Source organism: Poecile atricapillus, chromosome 1, assembly GCF_030490865.1.
Source record: "Poecile atricapillus isolate bPoeAtr1 chromosome 1, bPoeAtr1.hap1, whole genome shotgun sequence".
NCBI classification, from domain to species: domain Eukaryota; kingdom Metazoa; phylum Chordata; class Aves; order Passeriformes; family Paridae; genus Poecile; species Poecile atricapillus.
The window spans coordinates 143,084,697-143,107,928 of record NC_081249.1 but is presented as its reverse complement, the minus strand read 5'-3'; the positions used below and the strand labels follow the sequence as shown (position 1 = coordinate 143,107,928).

Here is a 23,232-nt window from a genome sequence, read left to right as displayed (position 1 = left end):
AGCTCCTGCTCCAGGTTTCATGGCCACAGATACCTTTTCGATGCAGGCAGCCATTTGGGGTCCTTGAACATTATTTTTGTTGTTTTTTCCATTCTGTAATGGAAAGGGAGATTTTTAACATTGGCCTGTAGCGGCCACCCCTGCTGACTAACCTCGGGGGTCGCTCTCAGGGGGTGACAGCGACATTTCCGGGGCGGTTTCAGGCCACGCCGCCCCGCCGGCGGCAGCTCTGGCCTCGGCCGCTGGGGGGCAGCACAGCGCTCCCGACGCTCCGCGCGCCCCGCCCCGCCGCGCTGATTGGCTGCCGCGGCGCGCGCCAGTCACGGGGCGGCCGCGGGGCGGGGGCCGTGGCTCGGGCGGCGGCGATGGCGGCGGCGGCCGCGCTGGGCCCGGCGCCGGCCTTGTGCCGCTCCGTGCACTGGTTCCGCCGCGGGCTGCGGCTCCACGACAACCCGGCGCTGCAGGAAGCGCTGCGGGACGCCACGTCCCTCCGCTGCATCTATATCCTGGACCCGTGGTTCGCAGCCTCCTCCGCCGTGGGCATCAACCGCTGGCGGTGAGTGGCACCGGGCCTGCGGGCCGCGGGTGGGACCGTGCGGGACGAGGAGGCTCCCGCGGCACCGCAGCGCTCTTGTGGCGGTGTGGCCGTGTCGGTCAGGCCGCAGCAGCGCACGCTTCCGTGTCGGGCCCGCTTACTGCACCCCCGGCCCTCCCGCAGGAGAGCGGCTGTGCCTTGTCCGCTTGGCCTCGCCGCGGTTTTCTCAGCGATGCTGCCTCGCTGTGTGGGAGGATGCCTTCAACTTTATGTAATGGCATTAGACTTTATCAGTGGGGCGAGTGTGTGAGAGCAGCAACCGATGGACATTTAGCTTTAGGAAATTCTTTTCCCTGAGTTTAGAGACGAGGGCAAAGAATCCTCAGCTCCGTGGCTGCACCACGCCTCCCCTCTGCCCTTGGGCTGCCGGGCGCGCGTAGGCATGTGCGCACCAGCTCCGTTCCTCCCATCACTCAGACTTTTTAGGGAAATACACATCGGCTGCTGCTAAGAAACTAGAAATGAAGCTCTATGGGCTTTCCCTCATCTCGGCAAATGGAAAAATGTATAGCACGGGTCATATCTGTGCAAAGATCAAGACCTGATGTACCTGTAGCCAGTAACATTACATAATGCTGTTGTGTCAGGTCTCAGCAGCCTGAACATTTGGAACTCCAGTTCAGATAGGGATTCTCCTGAGCAAGACTCCCCGGTATACAAGTGAAGCAGATCTCCCACTACCCCCTCAGAGGAAGCCGACAGACAACCACCTGGCTAAAATGCTTTGAGAGCTCTTGGCAATGTCACGTGGCGGTGCACTAGGGAAACTATATTTGTAATTGATTGCCTCTGCTGTGCACTTTAGCTTTGTTTCAAGGAATGGGATTGTATGGGTCATATCTATGTCTTTCTAGAAACCCACAGCAGAGGATGGCTTAAAAATTGTAAATGTGCAGAAGTTACCTCAGTGTAATCATTCAAAGTACAGAAAATTGTGAATTCTGTTACAGGAGTCTGAATTGATCTTTCCATAGACCACACAGGCAGCAGCAGACAGAAATGCCTTTCACGTGCTGCTGCTGTTGCTGTCTGTCCTCATTTGGAAGAACCAAAGTGGTGCCACAACAGATTAATTCCTGATCTGTTTAATCCTTGTTTGTTTCCACCAACATTGCAAAGGGAGGGAAACAGTTAGGAGTCTTCTTTATGTTGTAATCATGGAATATATGAGCAAGAAAAGTTTTTTAAAATAACGTTTTCTTGGAGGTGTGGAACTACTGCAGATGTCAGAAATGAGCACTACTGGCTGTTAGGCAAAAAACATATTAGAAAGTTACTTATGTTGGCCAAAGTTTCATTCATTCCTATTATGAGCTTTGGCTTTGTTTTGCTAATTTTTAATCCAAATATTTGTATTCAGAGTTCTGTTCTTCAAAGGGGGATGCTTATGTTTTACCTAGTTCTCACAAATTTATCATGTTGAAAATCCTATGTTATTTAACTGCACAGTATGTGTGAGCCATATAGGACTAATGTTTGTTAAAATTTTTACAGCACCTGGGACAACTGATAACTGTACTTAATAAATGGAAAGTGGGCTGGGGCTCAGGGAGTGATTTGTTTAGGTTACCTGGACCTGGTTCTGGGTGTCCTCCTTTGTGAAAGAGTGCCCTTGTTTCTGTGAGCCCTGCACCCTTTTCTCCCTCCAGGAGCGCAGAGCGAACTTGTTCTGTCTGGAAGTTCACAGTTCACATTATGGGTGGTGCAGTTGAGGAGAGAGAAGTTGCCACTTTGCAGTGCAGTTGTAGCTCAGCTTTCCTTACCTGTGGGTGGTCTTCAGGGAGCTGAGGCGGATACTCACTTCTGGCAGATCACACTGCAGAGTGGGCATGGAGGATGGAGGGAAAGGTGAGGGTCAGCAGGCTCACTTAGGACTGTATATTTGCCAGCAGTGCCAGGTGCTGAGGAGACACAGGTTTTAAAGCTGGTGTCTTTTGCAGAATTAGACAAAACGAAGTGATGTTACTATGTAGATGGGATGATACTATACATTTGGTGTTTTATAGCTTAGTGGGGAATTAGTAAGACATACCATTAAATGCAGAAAGCACTTACATGGCTTTTTAGAGTTTTGGGGTGAGAGGGAATAAATTAATGTCTTGATATGCTCTCATCTCTGTGCCTTCATGGTGCAAGCTGAATTGCAGTTCTCTTTGCAATTATTCAAAGTACAGATGATTCTTGCCTCAGGAGATCTTGGAGCTCAGTCTTGTGCTGCTGATGAGCTAGGAGAGTACATTTCTCTTCTGTGACATGGTGTATTTGTAGCTAAAACTGAAACCGGCACAGTTCTTGCAGCATTTCATTACTTGGAGTAATGCATCAAAATTTTTCTGCTTCATATGCAAAATCCCTTTTTGCCCCAAAACCTGTGAAAAAATGTACACTAGGGAATTACATGGTTTATGTTTTTCTCCATGTAATGTGGAGAGAAGAGCTGACAAGTGTGTTCTCCCACCTCTGAGGGAGAACATGGGAAGTGGGTTGCAGTAAGAAGAAAATCCTGGAAATCTCTTGGATCTGGACAAGCACAAATTGCATATGAGTGAATGAAAGGTGGCTGGTGCTGCAATCTTACAAAAGTTTTCAGACAAACCAGAGATAAATATGAATTCTTGTTTTTTGGTTCTTATCCAAACTTGCAGTTTGATTTGGTGATGCAGATTTGCTGGAGTTACATGCAAATTCTGATTTGCCTTTTAGCTGTAACCCATCTGACTGAGACTAACTGCTGTTGTTTCTTCTCTGCAGATTTCTTCTCCAGTCCCTGGAAGATCTGGACAACAGTTTAAGGAAACTGAACTCTCGCTTGTTTGTCGTGCGAGGGCAGCCAACAGATGTCTTCCCAAGGCTCTTTAAAGTAAGGGAATAAAGTTTTGGAGCATAATGAAGAAAAATTGATGACTTGGTGCTAAACTTGCTTTCACTCCATAATGACTGGTGATTCCCTCAGCATCTCTTTAACTATAACTAGTTCTTCACTATAACAACGTTTCTTCCTTAACTAACTATCTATAAGGGCCAGCTTGGGAGCCAGATCCGCACCTGAACTCAGACCTGAAAAGAAATTCAGTTGTAGGGTATAACCTAGTATCAGGGTGTTCAAGCTTCTCTTTTTGGATGGTGGTCTTGAACTTTGTTTCACTAAGACACCTCTCACTGGGCTGCTCTGTGACACACAGAGCCTTCTTTGTTGAGAACTTCTTCCCTAGTGGTTATTTGCTTACTGCACTTTTTACGTAGGAAAACTTCTGTGTCCATAGACCTTTAGAGACAACAGAAAAAATGTACACTGATCTGTATGTGAATTGCAAATAGGATTTTGTGTTAATGTTTCAAATTTCTGGAGTTTTATGTTAGCTGACTTTTCTTTTTCTGTTCAAAACTGCAGTTTAGTCATCTCAGCAGCAGGATGGATATAGCTTGGGTCCAAGCTTCCTGTTGATGTACTGTTTAGGATGTGGAATATGCAGTTGATCAATAACAGATTAGTGGGGTACATTTCTGAAGTGATATATCAGTACTGCAAATGTCCGGGCTAACAAAAGTGTCTCCTTGAGTATCAGGGTTTCTCATACAGTATCATTCTTCTCCATCCTGCTCTGAGATTGTATTTCCCAATGTCTTTGAAGCTTTTTTGCAATGTCTTTGATAGTGTTACAAAACTAAATTAAAAAAACATGGCTTCCAGTAGTCTGAGTTGGGGGTGTCATGTGGGCTGTGCCTGTCAACCATATGTATATGGTTGACAGAACTGGTGTCCCCCAAATCTTACTATAGACCAGCTGCCTAGGAGAGGTGGCCTTGAGTCGGTACCCTCCTTCTGTAAATGGTTCTTATGAGGATCTTCTGGAGGAAGGCAGTTAGTACTGGGGAGAGGAACTGGACTATGCAGATTAGAAGGGGCACTGACATTTATTTTGGCTTCTGCATCTTAACACATGACACAAATAATGTGCTGCTTTTAGCCTTTTCAGAGTCTGGATTATTTTTATCTTTTGATCTGCAAATAAGTTCCGGCTAATAGTAGTTCCCTTGTTAGTTCTGGGTATTCACAGGATAATTAAAACTTTATCGGAGAAAAATGCTCACTTTGGTTAAAGAACAAAAACTAGTTGGCAGAGACTGAAGTTTGGAGAGATTGATTGTGTAATTGGCCAGAACTGCTTCTGGCTGCAGTCTGTTTTGTCTGGGCAGGCGAGTTGATGGATATCTCAGATGTGCTGTAACAGAGCTGAAAAAAGTAGTGGGAAGTTTATGCTATTATATAGTAAATGTATGGCTTTGGTAGGGGTTGGAGGCCTCTCCAGAGCTGCTGCACTGAACTCTGAATTAGCAACAGCTCGTGCCTTGCTGTCAGCTTTTGTGGAGAGGAGAGTTATGTCACATTTGCGACTGCAATACTTAGACCTGATGTAATTTTTGCTCTCTCTGCCAGTAGCTGAGCTATGATGTCACTAACAGTCACTGCACTACTGTGCATGGATACCATGACAAGTGTACTTGTTAGTAATGTGTTAACCTTTGCAGAAGTTTTTTGTCTGACTTCTGAATAAATGTCTGTAGTTTTACCTTTTCTAAAAAAGTGCACTGTTTGTTCACTCAAGTGTTTTCATAATTGCTTTGGGTTTTTTCCCCCCCTACAGTTTTTCTTTGCTCTAGGTTATATGCTAAGAGGCAAGTTGTCAGTCATGACTTTTCTTTTGTATATCTGCAGAAATTTACTGTCATACAGGTTTTCTGTTTGGTTGTACTCTGCTTCCTGTGTATTACTGCATCACATAGAGCAGTGGCCTTCTCAAAACTGTAGGAAATACATTAATTTAAAATGTTGGATGCTAAAATCCCTCTAAGCCTTAATGGTTTTTTATTCCATTCTTTCAAGAAAGTCATGTGTGTTTCTTTGAGACCAAATCCATCTTTTCCAAGCCTTCCAGTTGATACTGGCTCTCTTATAGAAGAAAGAAAAGTTTAAGATATTAAATAATGTAGGAGCAGGGTAGGGCCTGGAATGTGTCTGTCTGACCCCTGCTCTCAGTTATGGATGTTGTCATGTTCTTACTTTGAAAAATGGATGGAGAATCTCTTTAAGATCTGCATTCATTGGTACATAACTGGTTAATTTCTCTGTCCTTCCTAAAATTAATTTCAGGGCTGAATGCAAGTTTAAAAATGTAGGTGGCTTGTACAGTTGTTTTCTACTTCTAAATCCCCTTCCCCATCTTTGGAATTATTTTAATGGTCTTCAGGGAACTAACCACATTTGTTCTTTGTGCTTTGCTTCTGTTTCACAGGTAGAAAAGCCTCTTGTATATACAGGGGGGATTTAGACTGTCTCACTTGGAGAATGTGATTCTTAGTTGTGTGAGGGTTTTTTTAAAATATCTGTAGATTTCTGGTTGTGTTTGCTAAACAAATCTGTGGGCTGCTGCTCTGCTTGATGTGTGTCTTGGGAGGGTCGCTGTGGAAACCATTAAACCTCTTCTCATAGGATTCATTTTCTGAGGAAAACTAGGCCATAGACTTTGAGAACAATCCGTGCTCTAGAAAAGCCTGGAAGAGGCTGAGTACTCTTTCATAAGGCCTATGCAATGTAATTTGTGAGGGATCTATTAAAGGTATGAAGATCAGAATAAGTGCATGGCTTGACTACAAGGGTTGGAACTAGGTGATCTTTAAGGTTCCTTCCAGCTCCAACCATTGTATAATTCTACAATTCTAAAATAACTCCAAAAAGGCAGGACTTTAAAGCTGAATTGCAGTATCACTCTCTACTGTGCACACCAGAAAGGTTCACTCAATTACTGTCCTATGTCCTGCAATTTCCTGTTTCTTTCTGTTTGGGTTGGACATTGGTTTCCTGTTGTGTGATATCTTTAAACAGACATCAGGAAAAATTAAGAATGTATTGATTTTACTTAGTGTCTCCACATAAAAGCACAGGGGGTTGAGCAGAACTTCTGTTGAAGGAGTTTTCTGAAATGCTTTTTCTGCAAATGCTGGAAGAGGATGGTAAGGTTACTTCAGGACAGCATGTGCAACAAAACGTGGTATTGGTAGGCTCAGGGGCTGAGCTGAAACATATGAACAGTAATAGACAAGAACTGAACCTCCTCTGATGTGTTTTAAGCCTGACATCTACAAATTTGCATAGCAGATGTGATGTTTGCTAGAGCTGATAAAATTGTTGCTTCTTTGGTTATCTCAAATCCAGATTGCTGTTCCTCACAGCAACACTCTCAAAGCTTCCAGAACTTTAAACTGCTCAGGAATTCTGAAATCTTCATTTGTAATTGTGCTGGTTAGAAATAGTCTTCTGTTTGACAGCTGAGTGTATTGTTTTTCTTGCAGGAATGGGGAGTCACTCGTCTCACCTTTGAATATGACTCGGAGCCGTTTGGAAAGGAGAGGGATGCAGCCATTGTCAAACTGGCCAAGGAAGCTGGTGTGGAGGTGGTGATAGAGAACTCCCACACCCTCTATGACCTGGACAGGTATGGGGAGAGAAAGGGCAGAGATGCTGGCTGGGCTGAGCTGGGATTGTCTTGTCTGCAAAGACTTCAATCTTCCATTACACTGATCACTCATCCTGAGTGAGCCTATAAGGATTACTCTGCACACTCCACTTTTGATTAGTACACGTCAAAGTGCTGACAGTGACGTGAATGTACAGAAAGGTGTTGCCTCAAGCTTATTAAAACTCTGTACTTGAGTTTAATTTAATTTGCTCAGCTGTGTCCTATTGATTGCTCTCCTTGAGCATGTCCTCAGTGTATGGACTGCTTTTTTTCTGCTTCATTGTAATAAAGGTAGTTGAGCTGTTGTCTCAAACAGGTTATGAAAGCAGGGCTTTTAACCGATGGATGTGTCAGGACAGCTGGAAGAAATAAAACAAGGTAGATTGAGACAAACTTTCCTTTTTCTAAAACCTGAATGCTTTGTCTTTGTTGTGTGTTGCTGTGTTTGTTGTTTTGATGTTGAATTTTATACATTTACTTATATGTATAATCTCTCTATATCTATGTGATTTTAAACAGTGGTGATAGTCTTCCAGCTAAGACTCTAAGGTATGCTTGACTTCAAAGTCAGTACAGTGTTTCAGTACTATTCTTACAGGTAGCTTTCTTTTTTTCTTCCCTCCCTGCCTTTTTTTCCCCCTTTTTTTTCTGTGTGACTAGTACCAGTAATGCTGATTGTAGATTTTTCTCCTATAAATCTTTAACATCCATAATTTCCTATGTGAAGAAGCTTTGCAATTAGTACATACTGTGTGAAAATGTTTGTCTCTGGAGTGAGAAAGATTCTTGCACCTGTCTCGTGAGCGGGTGCTGCTGTCTAATTCTGTATTAGGTGACTATGTTTATTACCAATTTTTATGACATCCTCACCCCTCCAATGTCAATAGCCATCACATTCTTCTTCATGTCACTTATGTCTTTTCCAAAGTGGAGAGTTTCAGGTGGAATCTGTTCTAAATCTCTTGTAAGTTTTATCACCTTTCTTTATACTTCTGGGTATTTCTAGAGACAGAGAGCAGTGGTGAAAATGGCGACTAGTGTGCAAAATACAGAAGCAACATGGATTTTTAGAGTGCTATAATGTGTCTTGTCTTTTCCTAACAGTCAGTAGCATTATTTCTGCTTTTTCCTGAGTGCTGCTAAACATTAAACTGATGTCTCAGGGCTTCCTTCCAGAATGGTCACAGCTATTTGAGAGGCTGCTACTGTATAAATAAGTTTAGGATTGCATAGCTATGCATATGGAGAAACAACATGACCAACACTGCAATTTCATCTGATATTTTTGGCAGCTGGTTATGTGGCATACAGGGAAATTTTTAAGTTTCCTTTTATCTTTGGCTATCCCAGATAGGTTATTGCGTCAGTAAACTTAATCATCATGCTCTTTTTTGTCCCATCCCAATACTTCGTAAAAAATATTAAGCAGCACAAGCCCTAGCTCAGCTCTGTCTAGGATTTTTCTTCCTGTTGGAAAAATAGATTCCTTCTCTAATTCTGTATATCAAAGAATTTTCTGTCTGCGTGGACCTTTTTCTTTATTGCAAATTATTGTGGTTTCTTTAATTTTTTTCAGTGAGGGATCTAGTCAGATGGCATCTCAGAATGCATGTAGGATATGTCAAGTAAATCTCCCTTCCCCCAGGTTCAAATGTTTCTAATAGATTTTCAGGCACATCTTCCCTTTTATCAAGGCCAAATTAACCCTCCAGCATATTGCATATATCCATGCATTCGCTGTTTCCATTAGTATTTTCTACCCATCTGCTTAATGCTCATATCAGTATATTCATTTGTCCCTCTGATGCCCCTGAAATGCTTTTACAATCTGGAGTTGTATTTACTTTATTTTTTCCCCCATAGTATTTTGACAGTTTTATATTTCATGCAGCAGCTATTACTTTGTGTATTTCATGACGCCCTTTACAATTTCTGGGTGAATATTTGGTGGCCCTGGCAAGATTTTCAAGAATAGCATTGTTTTATGGCACTTTTTCCTGGTCTCCCAATATGTCACTTCATCTGATACATTTTTTAAAAAAAAAAACCCCAAGAGTCATAACTTCCCTAGATACCTCCATAGTGAATACACCTGCAAAAATATATGCAGGGGTTTCCTTGTGTTGTTACAGTCTCTCCTTTCTTTAATAAGCCAATCACCTCTTTGCCCTATAAATATTCTGGAGTGTCTGTAAAGGGGATGTTTTTGGTTGGGTTTTTTTTTTACTACTTACACTTTTAAAAAAGGTTTCTCAAGCTTTCATTTAGATTAGGAGGTGCAAGAAGGCTGTGGTTTTTTATTTAACCTACCAAAGTTTGGTGGGTTTCTGTCATTGTCTTAATTTTTCCAGAAGATTCTGCCTCTGTTGTCTTAGCTGATGCTATTCTTTAATTGTTTTCACTCTTGTGATCTTTCTGGAATACTTTTTCATGTCTGTATGGTATTGTTGCTCCTGGAAGGGTGTTAAATTGATGCATGCTAAAGTCACAGAGCAGGCAAGTGATAACTAACATTTTCAGCTACACCTTAGCACCAAGACTAAATCATGCATTGACACTCCTTGTGGGTTCCTGATTTCTTGTTCCATGGAGGAGTCATTTATGGCAACTAGAAAATTGGGTTTTGTCAGGTGATGGGGTACGATAGATACCCAGTCTGTGTGGATGCACTTGAAGTCTCCAGTTACTTTGACATTTCTTGGTTCTTGGCATCTCTGAGATTTCTCAGCAGGTGGGAATATAGTTTTAATACTGTATTTCTCCTGGAAATCCCAGAGTATCTCTCCCTCCAGCTGTGTTATCCAGACATCTAACTCAGGGTATGCCTTTTCCTCTGCTCACCCTAATGTTTTTCCTACATAATCAGCAGGTGGTAATAATACCTGGTGGTGGCATCCTACTTCTCATCTTTCTTTAATCAGGTTCCTGACAAGATTGTCAGCCCGGTTTCAAACAATTTAGACTCCTCTTTCACTCCTACATAAATGGATCCAGCACTTCTCTTGTGCCCTGCAGTGTGTTCCTGGTACCACCCCCACCAGCTCCTTTTAAATTTTTGCCAAGAGCCTGTTCAGTTAACTTGTGAATTAGACTGGTTTTACACAGTAGGAAGATTACAATGTGCCCCTTGTTGGCACTGCAAGCATAGCTGTGTGATTATCAGAGCATCTTTCACATCTTCTTTCCCAAAACAAGAAGAAGTGTATAGAAAATGAACATCAGTGCTGAAAAATACTCCTAAGAAAATCTGGGAATTCCCAGTCAAGATTAGCCATGTTCAGATTGTAGAAGTCAGACAGAAAAGATAATCTCTTGGGTATCTTTAGCCTGCTCATAAGCCTTTAGTTGACAATTATTCTGTCTGACAACTTCCAGGTGACAGGTTGTTTTGTCTCTTGCCTAGATCAGCCTGTTTTCTCCTCCTTAGGATCGAAATTCTTTGTAGTGTGTTTACTGATGGTCAGCACTGTGGTTTCTGTAATCCCAGGCAGGCTGGGTTGTTCAGCAGGAGTGGTTTAGGTCAGAAAAGAACACTGTGATCTTGTGTGTTTGTAGCATGCGTCAGGATCAGCTTTTCCTCACATACCCTAGCCTAAGGCTGAAATGACAGTAGAATGTGTTCTCATAGGAGCACGTACTAACTTAAAGGAACCGAGCATGGGGAAGCATGCATGCCTTGGTGCTTCTGCAGTTCCATACACTATGCCAAAATGGTGTGTTATTTCTAAGAAGATTTACTCAAACTTCTGCCTGCCACATCTTGTTATTCTATCTTGTCCTGTGTGGTGCTCTGGTGTCAGGTGCTTTCCCCCACTGCCGATACTCAACCTGTCATCAAGTCACTTCTTCATCTCTCATCTTCTCAGTATGTGTTTCTGCAGAAGTTGAATTGTTTGTTCTTTGTTCAGCATCTGTTGGATGGACAGATGAGTTGGTTATCTCTCCATCTCCTCTCTGAATCTGTGGAAATACCCTTTGTTCTATGTACACAGAGCCCTCCATGAGCTCTCTGGAGCGGGGATTTGGATCAGAGCAATTGCATAAGCTGGCGAGGCTAACGAAACAGTCCGCGTGAATCGGTACTGGGGTGCGTTGGGCATCCTGTGTGCCGAGTGCTGGCAGCCAGCTCTTCCTCTCACAAGGAAGCGGGGGAGCACATTCAATCCCTTGCCAGAACCCAGCCTCGTCGTTTGCAAGCGAGCTGAGGTGTCGGGTGTTTGAGGCCAGCAGCTTTCCTAAGCCCATTAGCCATCCTGCAGGGGCACTGCTGTGGAGATAATTCAGAAGATGACACCTGTGAGAGCATGCATTCGAGTCTGCAGACACTCTGCTGTCACAGGTGACTGATTGTAGGATACCTTTTAATCACAGCAGTGCTGGAATTGTTTGGGCAGGTTTGGGTTGCCTTCTTTCCTGAGGTGAAGTGTGACTGTGTGACTGATGGTAAAACAGACCTTCATAACTTCTGGCACCAAGGTACTACCGTCAGATAGTGCTGGGCAGCATATTGCTAGTTTGGTAGCACAGCCAGTTTTGGCTGTGCTCACTAACTTAAGGTTAGGTTCTGTGTGATGAATACAGTGATTATCTGTTCCACTTCAAGAAAACTAGAACAACTGCCACATGTGACAAATTGGGCTAGGGGAGATGAATGAAATGGGGGTATTAAATCCTGAAGAGGGGCTTCCCTTTTTTTTGTCATTGAAAGTCCTGTGAAAGTGTGGCCTGGATTAGAAGGTCAATGTGAGGAATGAAAGGACTCCTGATTGGGGAGCTTCCTGTACAATTCTTTGTGCAGAAGGCTGAACAGTACTACAATACCCAGTAAGTGTAGTATAATATCCCATATTGTGCAATACCTAATATTCAATAGTTCTTTTCCTGGCAGTATTATGAATGGTCCAGATTTAGTGCATCACGCCAGTGTCAGCTGCTGTGAAATGCGCAGCTTGTCCTAGTCCTATCTTAAAATATTTGTCTTCCAGATCAAATAACTCTTTAGGAATTCAGGAGCTGTGCTAGGTAATTTCACTCATACTCACACCCTTGAGGATTTCAAGTACAGACACTAGCATCCATATGCTAGTCACAGTGATTTGTTCCAAATAGCAAATACCACCTTGTACCATGGTGTGGATCTCGGACTGAACGGCAGCTTTAGCAGGAATGAAAAAAGAGGTAGTATGGGAGAAGTAGCTTCCCTGATCCCATCCCATGCCCATTTGCTCAGGACAAACAGGGTGCAGCTTTGTCAGCTTTTTTGTTTTGCTTCTGTTTTCTCTTCTAAGCTCTGAATTCCTATGGAAACAAGTGAGCCTCTCTAGAGTGCTGTAACTGGAAATGCCTCACTTCTTATCCAGTGGAAACACTGATTTTTGCGGGATCTTTGGCTGGTCATGTTTGGGTATTCGCAAAGCAGCCACAGAGAAGGGTGTGGTGGGTAGTATTCGTGAGTTCTGTCATTTCTTGCCATCACTGGGGTGGAACATGGAGACGGACAGCAAAAAAGTGTATGCAAGAAAGCAGAGATGCACTCTGGTGTGGTGATGCAGGGCAGAACGTGTTGGCTGTAAGGCAAATGCAAATACATCTGTCTCTGTGTATGCCTGTATCAGAGGGCTGTGCCCACACCGTGGCCATGTTTATAGCCTGGCACTAAAAACGTACAGTACTTTGCACTCTGTGCACATCCTGATGGCCCTCCCTCCCTCTCTCTCTGCCCCTCTCTCTCTGCCCTCCCTGTTCGTTAATGTCTTTATCTCCAAGTGTTTACAATTTAAAAGCAGAAAACCGGGAGGAAACTGCAGGAGGCTTCATTTTTAATCTGTTCAGCCGTGCTGCCCGTGGGGGAGGCTCCGCTTCCCTCGGCCGGGCGTGCGGGAGGGCTGGCTGCCGGCCGAGGCCGCTCCCGGGGCGGCGGGGAGGCCGGGTCACCGCGGAGCACACGTGCGGGAGCGCCCGGCGTGTCGCTCCTCCCCGCCACACGTGCGGCCCCGGGGGAAGGGCCGGCACATGGCGCCCGCCCGAACACTCGGCTTTAAGCCCGGCCCCTTGCATAAGCTGTTGATTGTAATGGGTGGGGAAGGCTGCTGTGCTGCAGCTCCTGTGGGGTTGCCTGCCTCCGCTTTATGTAATGCTGGCGATCCCTGTGCTGTCGGCTTTGCTGTTAACTCCTTCCACTCCTGCCAGGAGAGGGGTTAAAAATGGAATCTTTTAGCCCGGGGAAGTTTGCCTTGCCCAGGGGGCTCCTCAGAGCTCTCTGTCCCAGGAAAAAATAAGACTGCATGGCCCCAGCAGGCTGTGGATGTTTGGTGAAATAGAGGAATGTGTAACCTTGACTGTTTTTCCATAGTGTGATCTGACACAGGTTAATACCATGAGACAGGGCTGCATGTGACCTTACAGCATGGAGAAGGATAGTGATCTGTCTAATCACAGGGGAAGAGGAGTGATGCAAACTGGGATTTGTCTCATCCAAGATAGGTGGAGGAGGCATCCCTAACAGGCTGTCTTCTGTGTCAGACAAGAAGGAAGTACGGTCAGAATCAGATTAGGATATCACGAGGTGTCAGGAGAACAGATGCAGGTCTAAGATTTTCCACCTTGGGGAGACAGAAAGGCAGTAATCAGAGATTTCATACAGGGGTCTGATGAGGAGCTCCAGGAGAGAGGTCTGATGCTCAGCTTGATTCAGCTGGAGCTGCTTTGGGTTTTGTTTTTTTTCCTATGGAGATGAGAAAGTATGCAGTATTTTGTCTTCTGATGTATTTTAGGGTTTTGTTTGGTTGGTTTTAATATCCCTTTGAGGAATGCATCAAGTGAAATATATGTCTATAAGGATTTCTGTATCCAAAGTGAAAGGCTATCCTGAGCAGAAATAGCAGGGTCCAGTTTGGATGTCATTTGCTTGTGTCTTCTATGGTAGTGAGGCTGTGTTGTTTCACCTTGTTTATTTTACCTGCAGAATAATTGAGCTGAATGGCCACAAGCCACCCCTCACCTACAAGCGTTTCCAGGCCATCATTAGCCGTATGGAGCTCCCAAAGAAGCCAGTGAGCACTGTAATAAGTCAGCAGATGGAAACATGTAAAGTGGACATCCAGGAAAACCATGACGATGTCTATGGGGTCCCATCCCTGGAAGAGCTAGGTATGTGTCAAGGGTGAAGGAAAGGACTACTGCCAGCTGAAACAGGATCTAGTGGAACTGTGTCCAGTGGGTGGCACATGTTCTCACCTGACATGGGCGGCCTCTAGCCATAGAATGGCCTAATTTTTTCAGTAAGTGCCAGACCTTGTGATAACACGCTGACGTCCCTTGCACTGCTGTTAATGCCCAGCATCCTCTTTAGCATTGCTCTGAAGTGCTCTGCATCTGTTCTTGTGTTCTCTGTTGTACTGAGCATGTAACCACTGTACTAGGGTCTCATGTCCTCACCAGCTGCTTTCCTCCTACTGCAGTCTCAGGCACGTTGTGTAACAGACCTGAAGAGGTAAGCTAACTGTGTATCAGGTTTAGATAATTTCATTCTGTTATTGCCAAGTGGCACCAATTTGGGAACTTAGCAAGACAAAAGATATTACAAAAATTACTTTCACTCATCCTGCTGAGCCTTGCCGTCCTGTAAGACTTGAAGAAGGAAAATTAATAGCTGAGGCATGAGGAATGCAAGACTTACATCAGAGAAGTGAACTTAAATGAAAGGGAAGAAAGATAATAATGCAGAATACTGTCTATGTGTCTGTGACAGGAGGCTCCATACCATCTTTTTAGGAAGTATCTCCTGGTACCTTAAGGCACAGTTTCAACAGTCATGTAAAAGCATGGGGCTTCACAACAGGAGTATCCTAAGGGCTGCAGTCCTGCATGGATCTACTTTCTTTATTGTCTGGCCAAATGTGAGACTTCCTGTAACCTTACACTGCTCTGCTTGCTGCCAGGGAAGGTTCCTCTATTTGCCCAGAGCAGTGCAGGCAGACTGTATCATTGCTTCCCCCTTAGCAGTGTTTCTTTTGCATTAATCCTGTGCCTTCCCCAGCACTAGCCTCAGCAGAATAGGAGCCTCACCAGGAGCAGCTGGGCTATCTAGTGAGCTGCTGATGGCAAGGTGTTTTGTAAGACAGCTGTGGAGCAGATGTTTCATTGCCAGCTGCTCTGGCCTTTGGAGTAGAGCCCTGTGGGTAGTGCTGACACACCAGAGAGAGTGCTGGCTGTGAGCAATGGGGAAAGTCACCATAAGGCTGCCTGAAGCATTGAAGGGAGAGGCCTTTGAAATGCAGTGTCATGAGCAGGCTCTCCCCATATCCAACATTATTTCCCTGCTGTACAAGGATTAGAGCAGCAAGTAAGGCACATTAGGCAACAGTAGTATGTACTGTCTCTCTGTTGTTAATGCATAATCCTATATCTGTGCCTTTTGTTTAGGCATGGCTTCAAGTTTTACAAAGTTCTTTCTCTCAGGCTTTCCTACAGATGGTCTTGCCCCTGCAGTTTGGCAGGGAGGGGAGACAGAAGCTCTGGCACGGCTGGATAAACACTTGGAAAGAAAGGTAACTTGTTATTTTAAGTGGCGATTCCTGCAGACTGTGTCTCCAAATAAAAAATGTAGTGTTGCCCATTACCCCATTCCCTGCTCTTCTTAGCAGTGGCCGTAGCATTCACCTCTGGAAAGGAGTGTAGGCTATTTTTGTAGTACTCCTGTGATCTTAGGTTTTGTGTGAAGCAGGGAGCTCATGGGCCTCCTCAGGTCCAAAAATTTATAGTATATTATTTGTGCTGCTATTTGAAGCATATTGGACTCTTTTGCTTGTTTCTACTTCTCAGTTTTCTTTAGAGGAGTGCACACCTGGAAATTCTCCTGTTAAGTAGTGTAGTCCCTGCACACTGCACACCATCTTTTTTTTTCTTTACCTGAGGCATTAGTGCGAGTACATGCTTATAAAAGGATGCCTTCCCCTAGTCCATCAGCTTCTTAATAGGTTGTCTCATGTCTGGCATTCCTTGAGGCCCTTGTTGAAATTATCAGATTTTTTTTCAATGCGGCTGGTGTTCTTGATTATACAGAAGGCAAACAGTTTCAAAGTAATGAAAGGTGACCCAGCTGCCAAAGCATGACTCACTTTTAACCATTTTGTACTTTAATGTTGGGTGACTTTATGTCATTTGTGGAAATCAAAGCATAAATAATTGTGCTGAAGAGGGAATAAATTATCAACATAATGCTCCACATAAGGGTCTGAATTTCCCCAGTTTTCTTGTTCAGTGTGTGAAATGAGATAGACATACCTGGACATAAACAGTTGTGTTAGCTTGTATCCCTAGGAACTCTCAGGGCTGTTAGCTCCTGTATGCAAAGCAAATTAATCCTCTTGGGCAAAATAACTGACTGGTTTAAATCCTGGAACAAAGGTTTTGCTTTTCTTGAATGGGGCTTGGGGGGTGAGATTGCCTGCTGGAGATCTCTCCCAGCAGTGCTTGGAAGTAAATAGAAGAGGCTGTGCTATCAGATGTAAATTGCCTCACCACCTGCACTGCCTTTAGCAGTGTCCCACAAATACAAGGGGCTTTTGCTTCATTTCTCCTGAATCTGTCTAGGCATGGGTTGCAAATTACGAAAGACCAAGGATGAATGCCAATTCATTGCTGGCCAGCCCTACAGGACTCAGTCCCTACCTGCGTTTTGGCTGCTTGTCCTGCCGCTTGTTTTACTATCGTCTTTGGGAGCTGTATAAGAAGGTAAGACAAAAAGTTCACCTGGAGGGCAAGGTGGGGGTTGAGCATATCATGAGCATCATGCTGGTTGCCAGACAGTGTGTCAGAATTGGTGCAAAAGATACAGTTGCCTCCCTAGTGTTTGATTGTTGGGCTGAGCTTGTTGCTATTATAAGAGGAGGCTTTTGGGTAAGAAAGTAATTCTCCTGTATGTACTCACATACAGGCCTTAAATCTGGTGGTACCTTGTTCTTCAGTCTGGACTTCTGTGTTATGAGCCATGGAGAGCCTTTTACTGTTACTTTTACATCGTTCCAGCCACTTGTCATTGTACTGAGTGAACCTGTGTCAGTGCTCTGACTTTACCATCTGGGCTTTCTGATAAGGGGTGATCTGGCATTGAGCCACTTTGTGGCAGTGGTCAGTAGTTGACTTGGGAAATGTGTGTAAATGCATGGGTGCCTCACAGCTCAGCTTCATGAAGCCAGTCCTTCTGTGCTTGTGGACACCTGTGTTCCCTCTCCACAGGTGAAGCGGAACAGCACACCCCCCCTCTCTCTGTATGGACAGCTTCTGTGGCGGGAGTTCTTCTACACAGCAGCCACCAACAACCCAAAGTTTGATCGCATGGAGGGGAATCCCATCTGCATACAAATCCCCTGGGACAGGAACCCTGAAGCCTTGGCAAAGTGGGCAGAGGGAAAGACAGGCTTCCCTTGGATCGATGCAATCATGACCCAGCTGAGACAAGAAGGGTGGATCCACCATCTGGCCAGGCATGCGGTGGCCTGCTTCCTGACCAGGGGTGACCTCTGGATCAGCTGGGAGTCAGGAGTCAGGGTGAGTCCTGGCATTTTTAGATATTTGCAGGAGGCCATAAGGAAAACAAAGTCTCCCTGGCACTTGCTGTGAGGATGGACACACAGGTATGGCTCTTGCTTCATGTGTAAAGGTGCATGGAAGAGCGGATTTGCTAGAAGGCTCTTGGTCAGCCAACAGCCTGACTTCTTTCTGCCTTCTGCTGCAAGGCTCTGACTGTATCACAAGCCTCAAGTAACCATAACTGTGTTTGGGACCCACTGGTAAATACAGACTAGGGTTTTGGGGGCCTTTTAATTTTGGGTTTGGTTTTTTTTGTTTGTTTGTTTGTTTTTTTGTAAAAATTTTCTCAGTCCCTCTGTTTTCTTTGCAAGTTTAATGTCACTTCTTAACAGGATGTTTTTCCTCATTATAAAATCTATCACCGTGCCGGTCAGGGAGCACTCCATGATTGTGAAATCTGAGTCTAGAGTCTCTCAAGGAAAGAGGTAAAAGACCCTCCTCTTGGGCCATCCGAAGGTACAGACAGCTTGAACCTACCCAGTGTACATACTGCCCTACGCAAAGAAGTGGAGGCAGGGCATCTAGTCACAAAGCTGACAAAGAGCATAATTGAAAGTGCTGCCTAAAATGCAGCAGCTGTGCATGGATGTGAGTGAGTTACTGCTGAAACCTTTCTGCCTCTCGGTGGTAGTGTGCTCTGGGACCTTCAGAGGGGTTCTTCTTGCTTTGGTGCACATTCTTCTGTGTAGCGTCCTCTCCTTTCCAAGGTTGGTACTTTACACTTGTTATGCCTGCCAGGCTAGGATCAATACCCAAAGCTTGCTGCAACACTAGGTAGTGATTTAGTCTGTAGCTGCATGAGATAAGCCAGCACTTTATCAGTGTGAGCAGACCATGCTTCCCTAAGTGAAAGTGAGGTACAGGAAGTGAGATACATTGACCAGCTCACTGACTTCAGCCAGCAGATCACCTCTGTGCTGCTGCTCTGTTCTCATAGCTCAGTGCCTGCCATCTGAAAGAACATCTTGGGTACTACTGCCACAATGCCCTGCACAGGGAAGGTCTCAGTGCCTTTTTCTCCAATTGCTGCAGGTGTTTGACGAACTGTTGCTGGATGCAGATTTCAGTGTGAATGCAGGCAGCTGGATGTGGCTCTCATGCAGCGCGTTCTTCCAACAGTTCTTCCACTGTTACTGTCCCGTGGGCTTCGGACGTCGCACAGACCCCAGTGGTGACTATGTAAAGTAAGTGATGTTACTGGAGCTGATCTTTGTTTCTGGATCTGTTAGCCAAAGTCAATCAGTGGTTCACAGGTGCAGGGCACTTTCTGTGTGTGCTACACTGCTTTTTACTTGTGTTGCAGGAGGTATCTGCCCAAGCTAAAGGGTTTCCCCTCACGATATATCTATGAACCATGGAATGCCCCAGAGTCTGTGCAGAAGGCAGCCAAGTGCATCATTGGGGTGGACTACCCCAAACCCATGGTGAACCATGCAGAGACCAGCCGACTGAACATCGAGCGCATGAAGCAGATCTACCAGCAGCTGTCACGCTATAGGGGCCTCTGTAAGTACCAGCAATTGCATAAGTTTGTGTCTTTAATAGGAGATAAAATGCTGGGAGGAGAGGTCATGATTTAAAATGGGTATTGTCTCTCTGGCCTGTCCTTGCAAGAGGAAGCAGTGCCTGCCAAACCTGTTCAACTAGTTTCCAGGGAGAGCTCCATTATGTTCTCAGACAGCTAAGAGTGGAGTTTGTTAAGGCCAGAGAGCTGCTGATAGCATGGCACCATCCATATACCACCAATGGTCTGTTCTTCACTTTGTAAGAAAGCATAAGCAGTGTATTCTGAATAAATTCACTGCTGGATCATGGTATGTGTCTGTAGTCAGCACTGGGTCAGTGCAGCTCTGAACTCCTCCTGCTTTGGGATGTGGATGTGCTTGCTGGTTGGTGATCACTAAGGTATTTCTGTGAAAAGCTTCTCCCAGCCCAGGTGCGTTTTGTTTCTTAACTAAGATCCTCTTGCCATTCTCTAGGTTTACTGGCATCTGTCCCTTCATGTGTGGAAGATCTCAGTGGCCCGGTCACAGACTCAGCTTCAGGGCAGGGCTGCAGCACTAGTACAGGTGAGTTGGAGCTATTTGTGTGCTTTTGGTTTTCCTGTCGCCTCAAAGGCTATAGGCAAGAGAGGGTCCTTTTCTAATAAGTAGAGGGTGTGTAGCTAGAAAAACATAGGTTACATTCACATTCCTTTATGCTTTCTTTAGAAGTCCCCATGAACCTTATTTTCTAAAAGGGCTAAAGAATAAGAGTTTGTTAATCTTTTATTGCCTGTATGGTATCATATGCAGCCATTTGAGGGAGAAGTGCAGATCGCTGTAGGGTTAATCAGGTATGATTAAGCTGTCCTCTGTCAAAGGAGGATACTTTTGTGGTTTTTTCTGGGTGACTTAATTCTGCTTTTAACAAAGATTTTGTGGTAAGAGTTTTCAGGGACGCTGTGACCAAATGTCTCTGCATGTGCAGTCTTCTTTCTCCCAGCTCTGTGGCAGATTTGGCCAGGGTGTACTTCCAAGGCCATCTAAACACGGGGAAACTATTGCAGTAACTCTTCTTCCTTCTACAGCAGTGAGGCTGTCTCAAGCAGACCAGGCTTCTCCAAAACGCAAACATGAAGGAGCAGAAGAGCCATGCCCTGAAGAACTGTACAAACGAGCCAAAGTGACAGGTCTCCCTGCTTCAGAGATCCCTGGAAAGAGTTTGTGATTGTGAGTCCTTCCTAGTGTGATCTGGCTTAAACTACAGTTTGAGAACTTGCTGGTTCTGGAAGAACCAGAACTTCGTGGTTCTGGAAGCTAACAAGGCTCAGTCTTTACTCCCACCATTTTAATGAACAAAATGGACTCCCTTGTGGAGGCACGTGTAAGGCTCCTAAGTGTAATTCCACAGCCCAGAAGTAAGGCAGTGGTCTGCCCCGCCGGTTGTTTGGGTTTTATGTAACTCGCTGTTACTCCGTTGTCCAGTGGATAGCAGTGCCCTGCTGCTGGAGCTATTACAGAGCACAGTTGTTGGTGTGTTTGCTCTCGTGAGGCTGCTTCTCCTTCCACAGAGTGGGCTCACAGCCAGGCTTTCCCGTCTGGGGAGGGTATGGGCTAGAGCAGGAGAGCAAGCAGGTCCAGTCATCTGCCTGCAATGCTCTGATCCCAGGAGGGAAGGAGCTGGTCACATGTTCTGCCAACTTTTCAGTATGACATGGAAGGTCAAGGCAAATTCTCTCTTTTACTTTCTCCTAGAGTGAGCGACAAGCACCTTGCAAGTGAAGAGGGAGAGTGCTGAAGAGGTGACCAGAAGAGTAGGAACTGCTGTCACAGAGGGACTGGAACTTGAGATCTGCAACAGAAAATCCGGGGTCTCATATAACTGTGTAATTCCAATAGTTGCCACAGAAGGGCACTGCATTACTTGTGCTTGGGAATATTTGGCTCTCTGGTGTCCAGAGAGCCAAATACATCTCTTCTCAGCCATGCCCAAAATCTGCCCACATGAAAGAGGGCAAGAACATTCTGTCAACTTGCTCACTCCCAGGTGTGTCTTTCTTTTCTGACAATGGCTCAGTGCACATGACTTGATGCATTGATGTAGGAATCAGCATCTGCTCATCTCAGAAATAGTGAACATCCTTTCTCATCAATAGTACTTGGTGGTGATGTATGCTGATGAATTCAATTTATAGCAGAAGTTACAAAGGAAGCTGCTATAATGTCAAAAATAGAGTAACCGTCCTATGAGGGAACAGGGAAAACTTGGTATTTCTTTCATTAGGCTAGGGTGACAAGGAAGGAAATGCTTTCTGAGTAAATCAAGGTAATGCTTGTGTGGGATGGAAAAAAATGAAGGTCAGCTGTAGCACAAGAACAGATATACTTGAAAGGCACTTAAAACTTTTCCTGCAGAAGAACCTTGCCACTGAGGAGTGAGCCCAAGTGCTTTTGCCTGGAATGGGCGGCTTCAGAGCTCTTTGACATCTGGGGAGGAGGAACTCTCTACAGCTCCCTGAAAGGAGGCTCTAGCCAGGTGGGGATTGCCATTCTCACAGGCAACCAGTGAAAGGACAAGAAGACACAGTTTAAGCTGCACTGGGAGAAGTTAAGGCTGGACATAAAGAAAAAATTCTTCACAGAAAGAACGATTGGGCATTGGAATGGGCTGCCCAGGGAGGTGGTGGAGTCACCATCCCAGGGGTGCTTAAGAAAAGATTGGATGTGACCATGGTCTAGTTCACATACTGATGTTAGGTGATAGGTTGGACTCAATAATCTCAATTGTCTTTTCCAACCTAGCTGATTCTGTGACTCTGAGAAAGAGGAACCCTTCAGAGAATAAGATCATGCATTGATATGAGCAAAACAGTATCTCAGAATAGATCTGATCCAAGTAATAAGGAAGCTACACCTGGGCCCAGCGTTCTACAGCATTTCCTTCCCTGAATGAGAGCTCTTAAATGAAGCCTGTGCCTGGTGTGTAGCCTGTGCAGTGCCTCATACTGATAGAGGATGTATTACACATCAGCTCCTTGAAGTGAGTCTTCCTCGAGCTCAGAGTCCAGCGACCATTCTGTTCACTCTTTTCTGTATTGGCATCTGTGTTTTGAATTTCCATACCGTAAACTCCTGTACCTGCCCACTGCTCCTCCTTGCCACTTGCATTCACGCTGGTGCTTTGTAGCCTAGCAAGGTGATTGTGTAGCTTTCCTGGCTCTTAACCATGCACTCCTTGCCGGGTCCTGTTACTTGTCAGGTCAGCACAGAGCTGACAGAGCTCCTCTGCATGCCACCAAAGAGTACAAGGGAGGGTAGTACTGCAGAAGATTCTCTCTCATGGCTGTTTCCAAGAGAAATTAGATTGAGTAGCTTGTCCCGTGCAATGGGCTGCTGTTGGCACTGTTTTCATTTGCTGTCCAAAACCTTTCATCCCTGCCTGACACAGATAGTGTGGGGCTATATGTGAGCTTATGCAACTAACTTCTTGGGGAGTACAGGACAGTTGTCTCCCACTGGGATAATCAGATTCAGTTTTGGAGCCTGTGTTTGAACCCAGAGCAACAGGGCTGCAAATAGAAACTGAGTCAAATGTACCTGAGAAACCTGAAGTGGTTGAATTGAGTCTGTGAATAAATTTAATGAATAGCTGAAGAACCTTTCATTCCCATTCCCTGGGGTATTGATCTTACATTCTTTTTCTGCAGACAATCCACTGGGCAGACTGAACAAGTAAACAGAGTCACTTTTCCTAACCTTACTTTATTCTAAACGACACTATTCATAGTCTGGCTGGTGGATAACCAAGTCATCAACAAGTCTTGTCCCCTTCAGTCTGACCCAGCTGTTACTCCCATTGTCTTGGGGGTAGAAAGAAAAAGAGATACTCCCCTACCCCTGTCTTCTGCTGCAGAGAGAAGAAAGGGGGGAAAACATGCACTTTGTACACATAGGTTACAAAAATTGTGACTTCTGTCATTTGGAGAGTTTCATGTTTAGGCAATGGTCTGTAAATACAACTTTTTATAAATGTCTTTAACCCTCA

The 23,232-nt window shown here is 44.9% G+C and overlaps 1 protein-coding gene across 2 annotated transcripts; it reads left to right on the top strand.

The window, feature by feature from the left end:
• The first annotated feature begins 332 nt into the window (after window positions 1-332).
• Window positions 333-23,232, top strand: CRY2 (cryptochrome circadian regulator 2). 2 transcript variants are annotated; one of them, XM_058839433.1, is made up of 12 exons: window positions 333-556; window positions 3,347-3,455; window positions 6,947-7,089; window positions 14,078-14,262; window positions 15,574-15,662; window positions 16,708-16,848; window positions 17,353-17,664; window positions 18,739-18,890; window positions 19,010-19,212; window positions 19,686-19,775; window positions 20,279-20,417; window positions 20,945-23,232. In XM_058839433.1, the coding sequence occupies exons 1-11, from the start codon at window positions 366-368 to the stop codon at window positions 20,413-20,415; spliced, it is 1,752 nt and encodes a 583-aa protein (XP_058695416.1). In that variant the 5' UTR covers window positions 333-365; the 3' UTR covers window positions 20,416-20,417; window positions 20,945-23,232. The 2 variants fall into 2 exon arrangements, with proteins under 2 accessions (XP_058695416.1, XP_058695407.1); XM_058839424.1 differs by having other exon boundaries at window positions 20,276-20,417; window positions 20,943-23,232.